Source organism: Myotis daubentonii, chromosome 3 (assembly GCF_963259705.1).
Source record: "Myotis daubentonii chromosome 3, mMyoDau2.1, whole genome shotgun sequence".
Classification (NCBI taxonomy): domain Eukaryota; kingdom Metazoa; phylum Chordata; class Mammalia; order Chiroptera; family Vespertilionidae; genus Myotis; species Myotis daubentonii.
The window spans coordinates 204,935,782-204,955,224 of record NC_081842.1 but is presented as its reverse complement, the minus strand read 5'-3'; the positions used below and the strand labels follow the sequence as shown (position 1 = coordinate 204,955,224).

The following is a 19,443-nucleotide window of genomic DNA, read 5'->3' as shown; positions in this document are numbered from 1 at the left end:
TTCTATTCATTTCTTGTTAGTGATTTTTACATATTGATTTTGCAACCTACAACTTTGCTGAATTGTTTATTAGCTCTAAGTTGTTTTTCTGTAAAGTCTTTTTTATTTTATTTTATCCATTGGTTTTAGAGCAAAAGAGAAGCATCAATCTGTTGCTCCACCGATTCATGCATTCATTGGTTGCTTCTTGTGTGCCATCTATAAATAGAGATAATTTTAGTTTTTCCTTTAAATTTGCCTAATTACCCTGGCTAGGCCTCCCAGTACTATTTTGAATAGAAGTGGTAGGAACAGACATCTTTGTCTTCTTCCTGATCTCACAGAATTTGTTGTGTAGCAGGAAAGAGAAACGATTAAACAACCATTATTTTTGAAATAGGAAAATCAGGGTATCGTGTAAGCCTCTTGCTGGGGCACCTGGCTCAGCCCAGATGTTGGTGGGTAGGAAAGAAGGCCCCCAAAAGAAAGAGCATCTAAACTAAGAGTGAGCCGTAACCGGTTTGGCTCAGTGGTTAGAGCGTCCTCCTACGGACTGAAGGGTCCCAGGTTCGATTCCAGTCAAGGGCATGTACCTTGGTTGTGGGCACATCCCCAGTGGGGGATGTGTAGAAGGCAGCTGATCGATGTTTCTAACTCTCTATCCCTCTCCCTTCCTCTCTGTAAAAAAAAAAAAAAAAAAAAAAATCAGCCGAAACCGGTTTGGCTCAGTGGATAGAGCGTCAGCCTGCAGACTGAGAGGTCCCGGGTTCGATTCCGGTCAAGGGCATGTACCTGGGTTGCGGGCACATCCCTGGCGGGGGATGTGCAAGAGGCAGCTGATCGATGTTTCTCTCTCATCGATGTTTCTAACTCTTTCTATCTCTCTCCCTTCCTCTCTGTGAAAAATCAATAAAATATATTTTTTAAAAAATTAATAAAATGTGTTTTAAAAAATAAACTAAGAGTGATAAAAATTGAGTACAAGTGATTCAGGGAAGAGTGGGAGCAGAGGAAGAGAGATAACGAAGAGAGCCCTGCTGGAGAGAGATTCAGCTCAGCAGATGTCCCAGGGAGCAGTGGCAGATGGGGTGGGAAGAGAAGAGAAGCTCCACTATGAAGGATCTTCAATGCTTGGCTATTTTATTTTTATTTAATATATATTTTTATTGATTTCAGAGAGGAAGAGAGAGGAGAGAGAGATAGAAACATCAATAATGAGAATCATTGATCGACTGCCTTTACATGCTCCACACTGGGGATCAAGCCCGCACCCCGGACTTGTGCCCTGACTGGGAACCAAACGCTGACCTTCTGGTTCATAGGTCAACACTCAACTACTGAGCCACGCCGGCCGGGCTGCTTGGCTATTTTAGATATATTTTTTTGATTTTTTTACAGAGAGGAAGGAAGAGGGATACAGAGATAGAAACATCAATGAGAGAGAAACATTGATCAGCTGCCTCCTGCACACCTACTGGGGATGTGCCCGCAACCAAGGTACATGCCCTTGACCGGAATCGAACCTGGAACCCTTCAGTCCGCAGGCCGACGCTCTATCCACTGAGCCAAACCGGTTAGGGCCTGCTTGGCTATTTTAAGGGCAACAGGGAGCCATTGAAGGTACTTGAGCATTGCAACAAGATGAAACCTGTGCTTTAAGGAGGGCTAGCCTGCTACAACATGCAGAATGGATTGGTGTGGGAGAGACCGGAGGCTAGGAGAACCATTTAGAGTCTATTGCAAGAGGGAACAGGCGTATCTGTGTATCTGTTAGTTTTAAAATGCTTCTTCTAAATAACCCTCTAGTTGTCAAGTTTTGTTCTTTTCCCTTTTCAAGCAGCTATTTGTGGGTGTGCAGTAACCCAACAAAAATGTCTCCAGGAATCGTCTCGGGCCCACTGGCTGGGGCCACACAGCAGGGGCATTGTCTCTGCTCTGTAGCCCTTTGTCCCAGGACACCCATGCCCTGCACAAAAACTTTCCTGGCAAAGAAGCAGGCTGCTGTGGCGCAGCAGATACCACTGCCCCAGACTCTGACTGTCTGCCACATTTTGGAGAAGCAGGTAGAAAACAGACTGACCTTCAAGCCTCTAGCGATTTGAAACCCTCTGTCCAATGACAGCCAGGTAGCAGCAGAGCGGGTCCCTTCCCGGCTCACACTCAGTCTTTGAATAAATTTTACGTGGGCCCCCTGGTGCTCTTAAAGAATGCTGCAACGCCTTCATTGATCTCAGAGAAACATAACAACCAACTTATTCATTACTTCCAGCTCTCCAGTTCTTGCCTTGGGAGGCACTTGGGAGTAAAAGAGAAAAAACGCTAAGGTATGAGTATCCACAACCTTGAATGGAGGAACCTGTGAACGGGGCAGTTTGCTCTGCATCATAAGGAAGGGGAGGGGAGAAGAGGGTGTTGGTTGTTGCCCCCAGCAGCTCTCCGTCTCTTCAATTCATGGCACACTTCATCTTTGACCATATGGACCCCGTCTGCTAAATGATTTTTTCCACTTCACCCTGGATTCCCCACTCCTAATTTTCTTCTCCACTAGAGACACTCCATTTAATTTCTGTAATTTGTCTCATATTAAAAACAAACAAACAAACAAAACCTTTTTATTGACCACACAGCCCCCTTCAGGCACTGCCTACCTCTCTGCTTTTCTTCACAGTAAAATTCTTTAGAAGTGCTGTCTGGAAGGCTTGGGAACAGTGTGGGTAGACAGAATGGAATGTGGGAAGGGCTCATAGAAATGGATGGAGGGCACAAGAAGAATAAAACTTGACATTGTTCAGAGGAAGAGAACAGGGTCCAGTTTCTATGACATATCATATACAATGTCCAAGGTATAGTAAAATTATTAGACCTCAACAAAACAAGAAATGGTGACCTGTAATGAAGAGAAAGATCAGTTCATAGAAAGAGGCCTGCAAGTGACGTAAACATTGGGATTAGCCAAGAATTTAAGATAACATTGATACATATGTTAATGACCTACATTATGATCTACAGGAGAAGGTGTACATAATGGCTGAAGACAGAAAATTTTAGGAGCCCTGGCTGGGTAGAGCATCGTCCCAATATGCCAAGGTTTTGGGTTTGATACCTGGTCAGGCACATACAAGAAATCAACAAGTGAATGCATAAATAAGTGGAACAACAAATTGATGTTTCTCTCTCTCTCCCTCCCTTCCTCTCTCTAAAGTCAATTTTAAAAAACCATCCCAGCCCTAGCTACTTTGGTTCAGTGAACAGAGAGTCGGCCTGTGGACTGAAGGGTCCCGGGTTCTATTCCAGTCAAGGGCACATGCCCAAGTTGAGGGCTCGAGCCCCAGTAGGGGGGTGTACAGGAGGCAGCCGATCAATGATTCTCTCTCATCACTGATGTTTCCATCTCTCTTTCCCTCTCCTTCCCTCTCTGAAATCAATATATATATATATATATATATATATATATATATATATATATATGTATATATATTTGAAAATCACCCTAGAGACATCTTTAAAAGAGAAAGAAAGAAAGAAGCCTGGCCTGTGCAGGTCAGTTGGTTGGGCGTCATCCCATGCACTGAGGGGGGTGCTGGTTTGATTCCTGGTCAGGGTGCATGACCGGGTTTCGGGCTCAAGGGCAAGGCCCCCATTCTTTTTTCTTTTTTTTAAATATATTTTATTGATTTTTTATAGAGAGGAAGGGAGAAAGATAGAGAGTTAGAAACATCAATGAGAGAGAAACACCGATCAGCCGCCTCCTGCACACCTCCCCCTGGGGATGTGCCCACAACCAAGGTACATGCCCTTGACCGGAATCGAACCTGGGACCCTTGAGTCTGCAGGCCGACGCTCTATCCACTGAGCCAAACCAGTCAGGGCCCCCATTCTTTTTTTTAAAATATATCTTTATTGATTTCAGAGAGGAAGGGAGAGGGAGTGAGAGAAACATCAATGATGAGAGAGAATCATTGATTGGCTGCCTCCTGCACGCCCCCCACTGGAGATCGAGCCCGCAACCTGGGCATGTGCCCTTGACTGGAATCGAACCCAAGACCCTTCAGTCCTCAGGTTGACACTCTATCCACTGAGCCAAACCGGATTGGGCAAGGCCCCCATCCTTAACTCCAAGATTTGAGAGAGGGGTCTTTGATGGCTCAGCTTGGCAGTCAACTCTTAGAAGAGGAAGCGGGCGGAGGCGGGTGTACTATATGGAGAAGGAGCCTCTGGAGGGCATGATAAACATTGGCCTTTCATTGTGAGGTCTGCAAAGGTTCACCAGGGGAAACCAGTAAAGGAACACGAACTGTCTTCAGAATCTAGAGCAGAAGATTCTGGCCTTAGGAACCATTTCTCAGGTCTTAGTGATAAATCAAAACAGCATTTCCAAGGTGAGGTTCCCTATTAGAATTTCCTGGGGCTTCTTATTGAAATTGCAGATTCCTGCATTCTGCAGAGATCAGAATTCGGGGGGGGGGGGGGGCGGGTTGCGCGGGATTGGGGGGGGGGGTAAGAATCTGCATTTTAAAAATCTGGCTTGCAGACTCCCCTTCTTGAGGAACTTGGGGTAAAGCAGGAAGAACTTCCCAGGTATATGTGTGAGATTGTGGGCAAGGGCTTGACATAAGTTCTACATTTGAGAGTATCTTAAATATTCAGGGGAAATGAAAAGTCAGCCTTTAGGAAAAACTGACAATTTCCGGGTATCAAAGCTAGAGTGTCTAAGATGTACACATCAACCTGATGGCTTCAACATAAGAAATGGAACAGACTGGAGGTAGCCTTTAAAAAACATTTATATGTTTTTTTACTTTGCTTTTTTGTTTTCTCTTACATTTCTTTGTTTTATTTCATTTATCAACTTTAGTGTTTTTCATTTTTTAAATATATATTTAAACATTTATATTAATTATAGGATTATTTAACCCAATAAAACTCTATCCAATATAAAATACCTCATCTACCTATTCTAGACTAACATTCCTATTAATGTGTATTACCTTTACACATACTTTTTTGGGATGGGGTTAAAGGCCACAGTATCTTGACCTCTAAGGGGATGCCTGTGATGGTCCATTAGTTGCCTGTTAGGTATGGAAGCGCTTCACGCTTTCTCCAGATGCTGCCTGGGTTTTAGGAGAGTGGAGGGATGACAGGCACTTCTGCTGTGGAGCCGTGTCATGGAACTACGAAAGCTCAGCCTCTGTTCAGCCAGCATGGCTCAGTGGTTGAGCGTTGGTCTATGAGCCAGAAGGTCACAGTTTTGATAGATCCTCCCTTCCCGCAGCTGGTGGGCAGAGTATGATGTGACCTGCAGCCCGGAAATACCTGAGTGACTAACCATGTGCCTTATATGGACTATACATTGGACCACCAATCCACACCTGCCAAATACCCTAAGCCCTTGTCCTATATGGACAATGCAGTAAGCCATCAATCAGTGTGCGCCGAGTACACTAAGCCCCCCACCCCTTCCCATTCCGCCCCTCAAAAGGCGTGCCCACCCCTGCACGTGCTGCTGTCCTCCCCTTGCGAGACAGCCCGGCAGGTCCCTCTCCTCTAATAAAGCCTGTAGTCCTGGTTTTCAGCCTCTGTCTGATTTCTCAAGTTTGATTCCCAGTCAGGGCACATACCCAGGTTGCAGGCTCAATCCCCAGTGTGGGACTTGCAGGAGGCAGCCAATCAATGATTCTCTCATCATTAATGTTTCTATCTCTCTCTTCTTCTCTGAAATCAATAAAAATATATATATTTTTTTAAAAAAGCTCAGCCTTCTTATACTCTGTAGTATTTTAAAAGGGGGGAGGCTCTCATTTTGTCAATGGCTTCCCCAGGGGTGGTGTGACACTTTTGCTATATATGATTGGCTATAAGCAATTAGTGATGGTTTACTTATTTCTAAGTACAGTAATAAGTCCTGGCCAAAGAGGTATGCAGAGGGTAGAGCGCCATCTAGTGATGTATTATTAGAATAGGAAAGTCTGAGATCCAGAAAATCCCAGATTGCAAATTCTTATATATTTGATATTTATAAATACAAATACAACCAGAAATCTTCTTATAGTTTGACAGATTGATGCATTAATTATACATTCAACTAATCTTTTATATTCCTTTATTGCCAAGAGATTTCTGGCCTTTATATAGTTAATTTCATAGTGAATCTGATTATTTATAGAATAGGAAGATAGTAAATAAAAGTACCCTGAAATTATAATCAACAATGGAATAAATATAGAAAAAAGTTATGAGGAATTTAGGAATCATAAAGCATTTATTTATTATTAAAAATGTGAAAAAATGGTTAGTGTGGAAACCCTCAGAGGTTTACCAGGGGAAACCAGTAAAGGAACACAAACTATCTTCAGAATCTAAAACAGAAGATTCTGGCCTTAGGAATCTTCCCTAATGCTGAGAAACAATTATTCCTGTACTATAATGCCAGACTTAAACTGACTACTAAAACTTTTTAAAAATATTTTTTTATTGATTTTAAAGAGGAAGGGAGAGGGAGAGAAATGGAAACATCAATGATGAGAGTCATTGATCGGCTACCTCTTGCACGCCCCCTACTGGGAATTGAGCCCACAACCTGGGCATGTGCCCTTAACCAGAATTAAACCTGGGACCCTTCAGTCCACAGGCCAATGCTCTATCCACTGAGCCAAACCTGCTAGGGTGACTACTAAAACTTTTAATAATATAATTGTAGTTATACTCATGCCTGTTATTAAAATTTCATATGTTCTTGATAAAAGTTTATTCCTGTATCCCAAAAGTTTATTCTATGATGGAAATCTTCAGCTTTGGCAGAATATTGTTTTTAACACGGAAGTATTGTGAATTTGGCCAAAATGTGTATTTTCTGCACATCTACTTGGAACCTATCTGCCAAACTCTGGTTTGGATACTGAGTATAAATAGAGGAGAAATACATAGTCCCTATCTTCGAAGAATCTTTCTTGTGGAGGACAGGGATTAGGATTATATAAAGGGACAGGATCTAATCTATATATGATTAGAATACAGTGAAAAATACACTAAGAAAGTATAAGTGGAATATGGGGTTCCTGTTTTGGGAGGTCAGGGCCTCAGGTTTTGGGGACTCAATGACAACCAATAAGATAATCAGATGGCCAATACCGAGTCCCACTAACCAGAAAGGTTTCCTGGAAGAGGTCACATCTACACTCAGTCCTAAAGGAAGAATCAGAGCCGGCCAGTTAAAGGGTTAAGGGTAGCGAGGCAAGGTGGAATGGGCAAAGGAAGAGCTCGGAGGGAGGAAACAGTAGTTCCAGACCAAGGAGAGAAAATACGTGCAAAGGCCCTGAGGGGAGAGAAAGAACACAGTCCCTTCTAAATCTGGAAGCAGTCAAGCTCCTATACTTACACGCTTTCAATTACAAATACTGTGGTAGGCAGCCTCCAAGATGGTCCCCAATGGTCCTCAGCTGTTCAAGCACTTGTGTCATCGCCTCCGACATTGAAGAGGGCTAACCTGTGTAACCAATAGGATAGTGTGGAAACTATGGTGCCTGACTTCTGAGGTCGGGTCATAAAAGACATTGTGGCTTCTGTCTTGCTCTCTTTTGGATCGTTCGGTCTGGAGGAGGCCAGATGCCATGTCATGATGACACCCAAGCAGAACCTACAGAGAGGTCCGCAAGACAAGGAGCTGAGACCTCTTGCCAATAGCCATGTGAGTGAGCCTCTCCGAAACAGACCTTCCATTTGCAGTTGACTGCAGTCTAGGCCAACGTCTTGACTACATTCTCCTCAGAGACGTTGAATCAGAACCACCCAAATAAGCCACTCTAGATTCTTATTGCACAGAAGCGGTACGGGATAACAAATTTTTATTGTTTTAAGTTGCTAACTTTTGGAGTGTTTTTTTAAAAACATGTTTTTATTGATTTCAGAGAGAAAGGAAGGGAGAAAGATAGATAGAAACATTGATGAGAGAGAAACATCAATCAGCTGCCTCCTGCATGCCCCCCACTGGGGATTGAGCCTGAAACTTGGCCATGTGCCCTAACCAAGAATCGAACTGGTGACCTCCTGGTTCAGGGGTCTACACTCAAACACTGAGCCACACCAGCCAGCCAGATGTAATTTGTTATTAAGCAATAGATAATGAAGATACTCTCTGATATGCCCAAAGACACCTTGCAGAGCAAACTGAATCAGCTTTTTCTCAAGTATTGGACTATTTAAATCCATAGCTTGTTTGGGAAATTTGTGCTTTAGTTTTTTAGGTATTTTACAAAGGTTGTTAATTACATTTTACCTAGGAAGCACAAAAGAAGAGCTAAAAGGATGAGGCAAATGAAAGACTCAAAAGTGGAGATGATAGCAAAAACCTAAAAGTGATGAGAAAATTACAAAAACCGTACCTGCCTATGGGATGTTATATTCTCAGTAGGGGTGATTCTGAAGGACACAGGGAGTAGGCAACAGGTGAAACACTTAAACCATCACCAGCAATCAACAAGCAATGAGGGCGAGTGGTTGGCGAAATGAAGAAACCTTTGAGTCTGTGCCTAGAAGGCAGGGTTGGGAAACATCCGGCCGGTGGGTCACGTAAGGCCCTCAGAATCATTTGCTCTGGTCCTGCCAAGCATTAGAGGTGAGTTAATTAAATGTTTGACCAAATAGGGTGGGCTAATTTTTAAGTTGATAATGTTGTATGGCCCCAAAACGATGTTATAAATACCCACATGGCCCTTGGCAGAATATAGGTTCCCCACCCATGGCCTAGAGCAGCGGTTCTCAACCTGTGGGTCGCGACCCCTTTGGTGGTCGAACGACCCTTTCTCAGGGGTCGCCTAAGACCATCCTGCATATCAGATATTTACATGATGATTCATAACAGTAGCAACATTACAGTTATGAACTAGCAACGAAAATAATTTTATGGTTGGGTCACAATATGAGGAACTGTATTTAAAGGGCCAGAAGGTTGAGAACCACTGACCTAGAGGCTCAGCACCAAGGCGGTGTGCCTCTCACAGAAGCTCAGAGTTTGAGGACTTAAAGATCAGACCCAGCAAAGAGCCACCAGTAGTTCACTGGGGATCGCTTCTGGGCTTTAAGACCTATTTTGATCTGCACCGCGTCACAGTGGGCAGGACATGGTGTCTGCAGGCACCCTTCACAGCCAAGTCGCTCTCCACTGCACCTGCAGGGAGCAGGCTTATCTGCATGGGCAGATTTTTCTCTCTCTCTCTTTTTTTTTTTTAAACTAGGAAACACTTATTTCAGTAGTGCTATGCATCAAACTATAATAAATGCATGATAAAGAAACATATCCTGGCTAGAAGAGCTTCCCATTCACCAAGGAAAGGGTTAAATGTAGATAAAGCTACATTTGGTTTGTTATCTTTCTTTTTGAAGAGATCTTAATAGTCTCTCTGCAGATAAGGCAGTTTTCTTGAAAAATGTTCTATTAAGGGGAATGGTATACACAATGCAATGCTACTTAGCCATAAGAAAGGATTAAATAGTGCCATTTGCAACAACTTGGATGGATCTTGAGAACATTATGTTAAGTGAAATAAGCCAGTCAGAAAAAGCTAAGACCTGTATGATTTCACTCATATGTGGGATATAAAACTGAAACTCTTGAACACGAACAGCAGTGTGGTGATTGCCAGAGGGAAGGGGATATGGGGAAAAGGGGTACTAATATGAGGTGACAGGAGAAGATTTGACTTTGGGTGGTGAGCACATGGTGCAATATACAGATGCTGTAACATAGAAACCCACACCTGAAATCTATATGTTCACGTTGACCAATGTCACCATAATCAATTTAATTAATAAATATTTTAAAAGTGGGGAATGGTGCCTCAAGGAGTCCGCAGATCTTTATATAATGGCTCTCTGAAAGTTAAACTCTTACTTTATGCAACAGAGACTCCAAAGCCTTTGGCTTTGGGAAAGGTAGCTGGAAGATGAATGGATGTCCTGATGCCAACCTAGAGTGATTACTAATTTATCCACTCATCCAGCAAATGGTTCCTTTATAGCAGGCGCTGTTCTAGACTCTGAGAATACAGCAGTGAAACAAACAGACAAAAATTCTTCCTCTTTGAGGTTACATCCTAGTAAGGGGAGATAGATACTAAATAAGAAACTTCACGTACAGTATGTTAGTTGGTGGCAAGCTTCAAGGAAGAAAAATAAAGCCAGGAATACAAGTTGGGCATACAGGGCTTACAATTTTAGATAGGGTGGCCAGAAAGACTTCACCGAGATGATAACATTTGCATAAAGAACTGAAGGAAGCACCCTAGCCAGTTTGGTTCAGTGACTAAAGGGCTGGCCTGCAGACTGAAGGGTCCTGGCTTCGATTCCGGTCATAGGGCACATACCTAGGTTGCCAGCTTGATCCCCACGGAGGTGCAAGCAGGAGGCAGCGGACCAATGATTGATCTCTCATCATTGATGTTTCTAGCTCTCTCTCCCTCTCCCTTCCTCTCTGAAATTAATAGAAAAAAATAAATATATATATTTTAGAAAAATATTTTTTTAAAAAAGAACTGAAGAGAGGGAGGGAGCCAGGTGGCTACTAGAGGTAAGAAAGTTGCAGGCATTGGAGTTTCTGATAGCAAGACCAGTGTGGCTGGAGTGAATGACAGGAAGGAAAGTTGGAGATGAGGTCAGAGATGTTGGGGATTGATGAACAGATCACGTAGAGCCAGAAGTCAGCTACAGACAGGCCTTGGGTTTTTACTCTGGGTAAAATGAAAAGTCAAGGGAGGGCTAGGAGCAGAAGAGGGACATGGTGGTATGCATCAAACTACAATAAAATGATAAATACATGATAAATACAGTGGGGCCTTGACTTACGAGTGTCCCGACTAACGAGTTTTTTGAGATACCAGCTGTCTCTCGCTGATTTTCTGCATTGAGTTGACAGAGTAATTTGAGTTAACGAGCTCCTTAACGAGCTCGGTCTCGGAATGAATTAAACTCATAAGTCAAGGCACCACTGTACATCTTATTTTATTATTTTTTAAACATATTTTTATTGATTTCAGAGAGGAAGGAAGAGGGAGAGAGAGAAACATCAATGATAAGAGAGAATTGTTGATTGGCTGCCTTCTGCACACCCCCTATTGGGGATCAAGCCTGCAACCCAGGCACGTGCCCCTTGATCAGAATCGAACCTGGGACCCTTCGGTCTGAAAGCTGACGCTCTATCCACTGAGCCAAATCGGCTCGGGCGATAAATACATTTTAGGTGATCACTGTCACATAAGTGCTAATGTGAATAACTGAATGAGTGAAATCAATCCATCAATCCATTAGGGCAAGAAAAAAATAGGAGGAGTAGGCTTTTACTCAACTTGGGAACAAGAAATATTAGAAATGACTCTTTAAAGCAGTGAATCTCCTGATTCACTTTCTCACTGCATTAAAGACATAAAGACCCAGATGAGGTGACTGCACTTTTCCTGCAGGTCCTCCTCGGGCTTCCATCTCCTCAGGAGGGGCAGGGAAGAGACTTGAGTTTGGGGGTTACATTTTACCTAGGAAGCACAAAGAAGAGCTAAAAGGACGAGGCAAATGACAGAATCAAAAGTGGAGATGATAGCAAAATCTGAAAGTGATGAGAAAATTACAAAAACTGTACCTGCCCATGGGATTTTCGGTAGGGGTGATTTTCAGCAGGGGAAAAGCTGCCTCAGCAGATTTTTCAATGTGGACTCTTCTTTTTGGGGGGGGGGTGGTGGTGGTGGGGAGGTGAGAAGCAACAGAAGGCTTTTCCTGCCCCCCAATGTGGACTCTTCTTGATAGAATCAGTGGTTATAACACTTCAAAGAATAAACTCACTCACTGGTAGGATTGCCTTTGGTGACTGAGCCTTAAACTCTTACTCATACATTTATTCAACAAATTTTTTTAAATCTTTATTTTTTAAATATATTTCTATTGATTTCAGAGGGAAAGAGATATAGAAACATCAGTGATGACAGAGAATCATTGATCGGCATCCTCCTGCATGCCCCCTACTGGGGATTGAGCCCCCAATCTGGGCATGTGCCCTTGATCAGAATCGATCCCAGGACCCTTTGGTCTGCAGGCTGATGCTCTATCCACTGAGCCAAACCAGCTAGGGCTAAATCTTTATTGTTTTTTTTTTTTTTAATTAAATCTTTATTGTTCAGATTATTACATTTGTTCCTCTTTTTTCCCCCCCATAACTCCCCTCCTCCCAGTTCCCCCCCCACCCTCCGCCCTCACTCCCCACCCACTGTCCTCATCCATAGGTGCACGATTTTTGTCCAGTCTCTTCCCACATCTCCCACACCCCTTTCCCCCCCAAGAATAGTCAGTCCATTCCCTTTCTATGTCCCTGATTCTATTATAATCAACAGTTCATTCTGTTCATCAGATTATTTATTCACTTGATTCTTAGATTCACTTGTTGATAGATGCATATTTGTTGTTCATAATTTGTATCTTTACCTTTTTCTTCCTCTTCCTCTTCTTAAAGGATACCTTTCAGCATTTCATATAATCCTGGTTTGGTGGTGATGAACTCCTTTAGCTTTTCCTTATCTGTGAAGCTCTTTATCTGACCTTCAATTCTGAATGATAGCTTTGCTGGATAAAGTAATCTTGGTTGTAGGTTCTTGGTATTCATCACTTTGAATATTTCTTGCCACTCCCTTCTGGCCTGCAAAGTTTCTGTTGAGAAATCAGCTGACAGTCGTATGGGTATTCCCTTGTAGGTAACTGAGTTTCTTTCTCTTGCTGTTTTTAAGATTCTCTCTTTATCTTTTGCTCTTGGCATTTTATGATGTGTCTTGGTGTGGTCCTCTTTGGATTCCTTTTGTTTGGGGTTCTCCGCGCTTCTTGGACCTGTAAGTCCATTTCTTTCACCAGGTGGGGGAAGTTTTCTGTCATTATTTCTTCAAATAGGTTTTCAATATCTTGCTCTCTCTCATCTTCTGGCACCCCTATAATTCTGATGTTGGTACGCTTGAAGCTGTCCCAGAGGCTCCTTACACTATCCTCGCATTTTTGGATTCTTTTTTCATTTTGCTTTTCCGGTTGGATGTTTTTTGCTTCCTCGCATTTCAAATCATTGACTTGATTCTTGCGCTCCTCTGGTCTGCTGTCGGGCGTCTGTATAATATTCGTTATTTCAGTCCGTGTGTGCTTAATTTCTAGTTGGTTCCCCAATATAAGATCGAGGGTCTTATTAGTTTTCGTGTAGAGCTCATTAAGTTTATCGGCAGCTTCTAAACAGTTCTTGAGAGACCTTAAAAGTGTGGTTCTGAACTCTATTTCTTCCATTGACAATTTTGTCCTGTTTCTTTGTCTCCGCATTTTGTTATGCTTCCTTGGTGCACCCCCTAGTGGTCTTTGTTCGCAGTCTTACAGATAAATCTTGATTGCTGTAGCTAATTCCAGGGAGGGTTTGACCTCCAGGCCAAGTAGCTATGAGATTCAGCTGTGTCAGCGGTGAGAGAACTTCTGTCCTCTAGGGAGGTGCTAATCTAGCCTTTGCCTGAGGCTATCCGGCAAATGCCTCTGTGCAGGGCTTGGGCAGGGCGGGTCGAACAGGATCAACAGTGTGGGCCGGAGAGAGCAGTTATGGCGGCTCTCAGTCCTGTCCCAAGGGGCTCTGCCTCTCTGAGTCCCAGCACCCGCTGCAAAGCTCGGAGAGAAAGCTGCACTCGCTCTGACCGAAGCCAGACAGTCCCGCTTCTTCCGCCTGAGTCTGGGTCCCTAAAGACTCGCCCGGATCTGGAGCTCAGAGTCTGTGACTCCCTCCCGATTGAAAACAACAACCGTGCCCTCCGCCGCCAGCCCGCTCCGCGCACTCCGCACCTCAGAATTTGACTTCAGCACTGCGCCTCCTCTGAGTGTCCGTGTGTGTTTCTCTTTCCTCCTAGTTGTAGGACTTCCACTCAGCCAGCGTTCCTGTGGTTCTGGGTGATGTCCCTTCCGTTTTTTGGTTTCACTTTTGAAGTAGTTGTTCAAAGCAGCAAACTCCGGCGTTAACCTATGCCGCCATCTTGGTTCTCTCTCCCCTAAATCTTTATTGTTGACAAATATTACGTACGTCCCTCTTTTTTCCCATTGATCCTCTTTGCCCTGCACACCCCTCCCAGGTCCCCCCAACCCTCACCTTCACTGACTATTGTCTGTGTCCATGGTTATGCATATATGCATATAAATTTAGTTCATCTCTCCCTGCCCCACCCCCCTTTCCTCTAAGATTGGTCAGTCTATTCCATGCTTCTATGTCTCTGAATCTATTTTGTTCATTATAGATTCCACATATGAGTGAGATAAGGTGATGCTTGTCTTTCTCTGACTGGCTTATTTCGCTTAGCATAATACTCTCCAAGTTTCTCCATGCTGTCTCAAAGGGTAAGAGAGCCTAGCCAGCATGGCTCAGTAGTTGAGGGTTGACCTATGAACCAGGAGGTCACGGTTCAATTCCTGGTCAGGGCACATGCCTGGGGTTGTGGGCTCGACCCCTGGTGTGGAGTGGGCAGGAGGCAGCCAATCGATGATTCTCATTAATCTCTCTCTCTCCCTCTCCTATCCTCTCTGAAGTCAATAAAAAAAATATAAAGGGGGTAAGAGATTTCTTCTTTTTCACAGTTACATAGCATTCCCTTGTGTAAACACACCACATTTTTTTTATCCACTCATCTACTAGGCTGTTTCTAGACCTTAACTATTGTAAATAGCACTGCTACGAACATAGGGGTGCATATATTCTTTCTAATTGGTGTTTCGGGGTTCTTAGGCTATATTCCTAGAAGTGGGGTCACTGGGTCAAATGGCAGTTCTATTTTGAGAAAACTCCATAGTTTTCCATAATGGCTGCACCAGTTTGGGCTTCCTCTGAATGACAATGGGGAATTTAAACTGAAGGATGTAAAACTGGGAAGTGAAAGGATCAGGATTATCTTAGATAATCACTCTGGACATAGGGTGGAGACATCAACCCTTTCTGGGAAAATGGTTTAGAGGTTGTTGCATTGACTCAGACAATAATCTATTTTGCCTAGATTAGAGGTAATAGGGCTAGAAGGAAGTTGACATATTTACAAAGTATCAAGTATTAAGAGAGGCAAAACAGGCAAGATTTGGTGGTTGTAGATTTTGAGGAGGAAAAAAGAATAAGGACAGGGAGAACGGTGGGCTCATTCATTGAGAAACAGGGTTGGGGCAACTGGAGAAAGTTACACTGGTTTGGGGACATGTTGAGTTTCAGGTGCCTTCAGGAGGGCATCCGAGTGAGTGTCAGCAGGAAGTTAAAATATAGCTCTGGGGCAGACCTATGCTTTAGATATACAGGTTTGGGACATGAAATAGTAGTTGAAACCGAGAGAGAACGATCACCTTTGTCAAGGGAAAACAGAAAAGTCAATTATCGAACCAGCAAGGAAAACCGGCACGTTCAGCACTGGCAGCAAACGAACACAGAGTGAAGGAAGGACAGGACGGAAAGATGGAGCAGAACCGCAGAGAACAGAGAGATGTGGGGATCGGCGATTTCATCATTCCATCTGGCCAAGGGGCTTGTTCTGCGGAAGCCAGTCGCTTCCCCAGCTTTGACCCGCTGACAGTTTCCATTCAGTCAGCACATTCGATGGGGCCTGTGCTGTGCACCAGACCCTCTTCTAGGCGCTAGGGACACATCAGAGAACAAAGACGACAAAAGGCCCTGACTTTAGGGAGCTTACGTGGTAGGTGGAGAACAGACAGTAAACAGACATTAAAAACAGGTAAACACACAAACAAAAACAGGTAAACGCATATTAGGCGACAATGCTATGGCAAGGAGAGTAGATTAAGAGGCATGGGGGTGGGTGGGTATAGAGCGGATGTGAGCATCTTCCAACGGGGCAGCCAGGGTAGGCCGCGCTGAGTAGGTGACATCAGGGTAAAAACTTGACGTTTGCCAAGCAGATACCTAGGGGTAGAGCATTCCAGGCAGAAGTCACGACCAGCACGAAGGCTCTGAGGAAGGAGCAGCTGAGGAAGCTCAGGGGATCGTGTCAGGGTACTGGGAGGTGAAGGCAAAGACGTGCGGGAAGGGGTGCACCCGGTCCTATTTGACTTCAGCTGAGAAAATGAGGCGCTACCAGGGGGTTCTGAGCTCAAGAGTGACATGTCGAAGGTTTTCTGATGGGGCCGCTCTGACTGCGGCATTAGGAATAGGGGTGGCCCTAGCAGGTGTGGGTGGACCCACGCACCAGGAGGTCTCGGGCTGGATTCCTCCTGACCAGGGCCCAGGCCCAGGTTTCAGGTTTGATTCCTAGTAGGGAGGCAGCTGATCCATGTTTCTCCATCATCTGAGGTTTCTCTCTCCCTCTCTCTCTAAAAATTAATAAAAACATATTTAAGAACAAAACAAAACAAAACAAAACAAAACAGATGGAGGCCAGCGCAGGCAGGAGACAGTGCCCTGAACAGCAGCGTGGGTTTCTGGGTGGTTTGGAAGTGGGATCTAAGAGCAGGACGAGGCAAGAATGACACCAAGGCTGTGTCCCAAAGAAAAGGAGAGACCCCGCCATCCTGCCAGGCAGGAAAGGCTGGGAGGAGCGGGTGGGGTGGGGTGGGGGGCGGGGGGAACCGGGGTTCAGCTTCTGCTCAGGGTGTTGGTGCCACCACCTCTCCAGTGGGAACACCGAGCGGGACGGTGCCTGCGCGGAGGTGGAGTTCGGGAGGAAGTCGGGGCTGGACGGGGTGGGAGCCGTCAGCAGGCGGCTGGTTCCAGAGGCAGGAAAGGGAGCCGAGCGTTCGTGTGGGAGGGTGAGGGGTGTGATCCTTAAAAAAAGAGGGCCAGAGAAGGGACACGTGCTTTCCCCCGGGAAAAAAGAAAGCACTGGTTGGAATTCTGGCAAAATGCACCCAAGGCCTCAGGCCCTCGCAGCCAGAGCGGGGCCCGGAGGCGGCCGAACCGGGCCAGCCGGCCGACCGGAATGCCCGGCCCAACTCGCCGCCCGAGGGCCACGGCGCTCGCTAACTTCCTGCCCGTTAGCTTGGTTCCCCGGAAATCAAAACCGAAACTCATCTAAAGGACGTTTCCAGCTTCTTCCAGAAAACCAGAGTTGTGTGGAGACAGGGGAAAGCCCCTGGAACTGGGTCGGAACGCAGGTTTCACTGTACTACAGAGCTCGACTACTTTTTTGGAGCCGGCCTTAAAAACGGGTAAACTCGTAAAAGCGGTACAATGACAACTTTTGTCACGACGGAGGCCGCCGCAGGCTCCTCTTCTGCGAACGCGCCGCCTCTTCCTAGCGTCACTCTGAGGTAACAGCCTTTCTCTTCAATTCCTCCCTGGAACCCCCGGGCCGGAGGCCTCCCACACTACGGGTCGGAGGAGGAGTCAAGTCACACTGCGCGAACACGGCTGATCACGCGCCACAAAAGGATTTGTAGGGCGGGGACTTTCTCTTGCTCCCATTGGTTGCGGTCGCGAGACTCTCATCCCCGATTGGCTGCTGGGGAGCCGCGGAGCCCGGCAGCCGCCCGCCCCCTGCGCGCGTGCGCACCTTAGGCGGGAGCTCCCCGCACTGAGCAAGCGCGGCCTCGTGTGCACTGGAGGGGCGAGTGGAGCGGCGCGCTTTGCGTCCCGGCGCTCCGCTCTCCCAGTCGGTCCCGCCCTCCGTCGCGGCGGCGCGGTGCATCTTGGGATAGGGAGCGATCTCCGAGCGAGGCAGCAAGATGGACGCGGGATTCTTCCGCGTAAGTAGAAGCGCGGGGATCTGTGGTGAGCTGAGGGCCTTACCGCGAAGGCCCGCCAAGAGGCCTAAATTCGGGGCGGGGTGGCCACGGAGGGGAGGCATCGAAGATTCTGAAGGTCCTCGGTGCCAGCGGAGGGTACCCCCTTCCTTGCGGCGGAGACCGGTGCGCCCCTGCGCAGTCTCCTCCTTCGGGATCGTCCCCCCTACGCGGCGGCGACGGTCGCCGGAAAATGGCGGCGGTAATTGGCCCGAACGGTACCTCGCCGGCCGCCTGCCTACCTGGCGGGGCCTGCAGGCTAATCCTTGCGCGCCGCCAGGTTCTGGGGCCTAGCGGAGCCGCGAGGAGGAAGTTCCCAGGGGGAGGCCGGAGGGAAGCCCCGAGGTGACTGGCGGCGGCGGATCCCGGAGAGGCGCGTTTTGGGGTATCGCCCCAGGAGAGCGTGTTCGGGAGGACGGGGAACCGCGCTGAGCGTCTTCAATGGGGGAAGCGGGCGCCCCCACCCCCTTCCCTCACCCTTCTCGGAAGCGCCGGGTCGGAGTTCGCGGGAGCCCCCGCCCAACTTGATATCCCTTCGGGGAGGGGAACCAAAGATAACGTGCCGTTAGAATGTCTGAACCGGAGACTCTCGAGGCCGAGGGGACAACAACAAAGTAGGCGCGCGTGTGGAGGGGAGCGAGGGCGCGGGGCGGGTCTCCTTCCCGCTCGCTCCCTCCCCGGGTTGGTTTCGCTCTGGAGGTCCTCGGAAAGGGTTCCCCTTAGCGGGGTCCTCCCGGGCCCCACGCCCTGCGGGTGGGGAAGACGACCTCCCCGTAGTCGGTCCTCAGGGCCCCGACTTACAGGCTCGTGCTGGCGCCGGTTTGTCCCCGTCCTCCGCTCCCGTCGGCAGTGCACGCCCCGTGGAGGTCCGGGTGGGTGGGAAGGGGCTCCGCCAGGGTGAGGGCCTGCAGGTTGTTTGGGTGCAGAGCGGCCCGTGAGGAGATGGGTTGGGTCTGAGACACAGTCTGTACTTTGTGTCATGTGGGTCGGCTCTTTCCCCTTCTTGTGTTTTAAAGGGAAAGTTGGAAGAGGGGCAAGGCTGGAACTTCATTAAGAAAGACCTTTTGATGCTCCAAAGCCGGCGTTGAAATTCTGTAATTGGCTTTTAATGTGCCAGCTTGTTTTTTGTTTTTTAAACAAAAGTTGCACTATTGCCCGGCCCGCATGGCTCAGTGGTTGAGCATCGACCTATGAACCAGGAGGGCACGGTTGGGTTCGCGGCTGGGGCACATGCCCGTGTTGCGGGCTCGATCCCCCGTGCGGGGCATACAGGAGGCAGCCGGTCGATGATTCTGTCTCATTGACGTTTCTCTCTCTCCACCTCCCCCTTCCTCTCTGGAATCAATAAAAATATGTGGGGTTTTTAAGTTGCAGTATTATTCTATGCATTTGACTTAAAGCTGCCAGTTATTTGACTGTTCTTAAATTATGCAAACAATACTATGTTTATGTAATAATTCCGTTGAGAGCTTATCACATTTTCACACTGCTGGTGAACACATTTAGCTGTCAACGTGTTGACGTAGTAAATAGTGCTCAATATTTCCTGTGGTCCAAATGTAATATTTAAAAACAAAAACCTGTTCTTTTGATTTTCTTATTTCCCATGGAAAGGAGTTCCAATAGAAACAGAGCAAAGTGGTTGATAAATTTAAAAATGAAGTTTGCTTTTGGTGTTGGTAAAAATCTGGGAGGAGTGGGTGCAGTTTTCTA

General features: G+C 46.4%; 1 protein-coding gene across 26 annotated transcripts in view; it reads left to right on the top strand.

Annotated features, from left to right (window-relative positions):
- The first annotated feature begins 17,518 nt into the window (after window positions 1-17,518).
- Window positions 17,519-19,443, top strand: part of SRRM1 (serine and arginine repetitive matrix 1) — a 36,357-nt gene continuing 34,432 nt past the window's right edge. For 10 of the 26 annotated variants that reach the window (XM_059690793.1, XM_059690790.1, XM_059690783.1 and 7 more), the window contains exon 1: window positions 17,520-17,694. In XM_059690793.1, the coding sequence (XP_059546776.1) occupies window positions 17,674-17,694 (21 nt within the window). In that variant the 5' untranslated portion in view covers window positions 17,520-17,673. Of the gene's footprint in view, window positions 17,695-18,056; window positions 18,076-19,443 lie in introns of those variants that run through there. The other 16 variants (XM_059690794.1, XM_059690792.1, XM_059690791.1 and 13 more) reach the window with 4 other exon arrangements.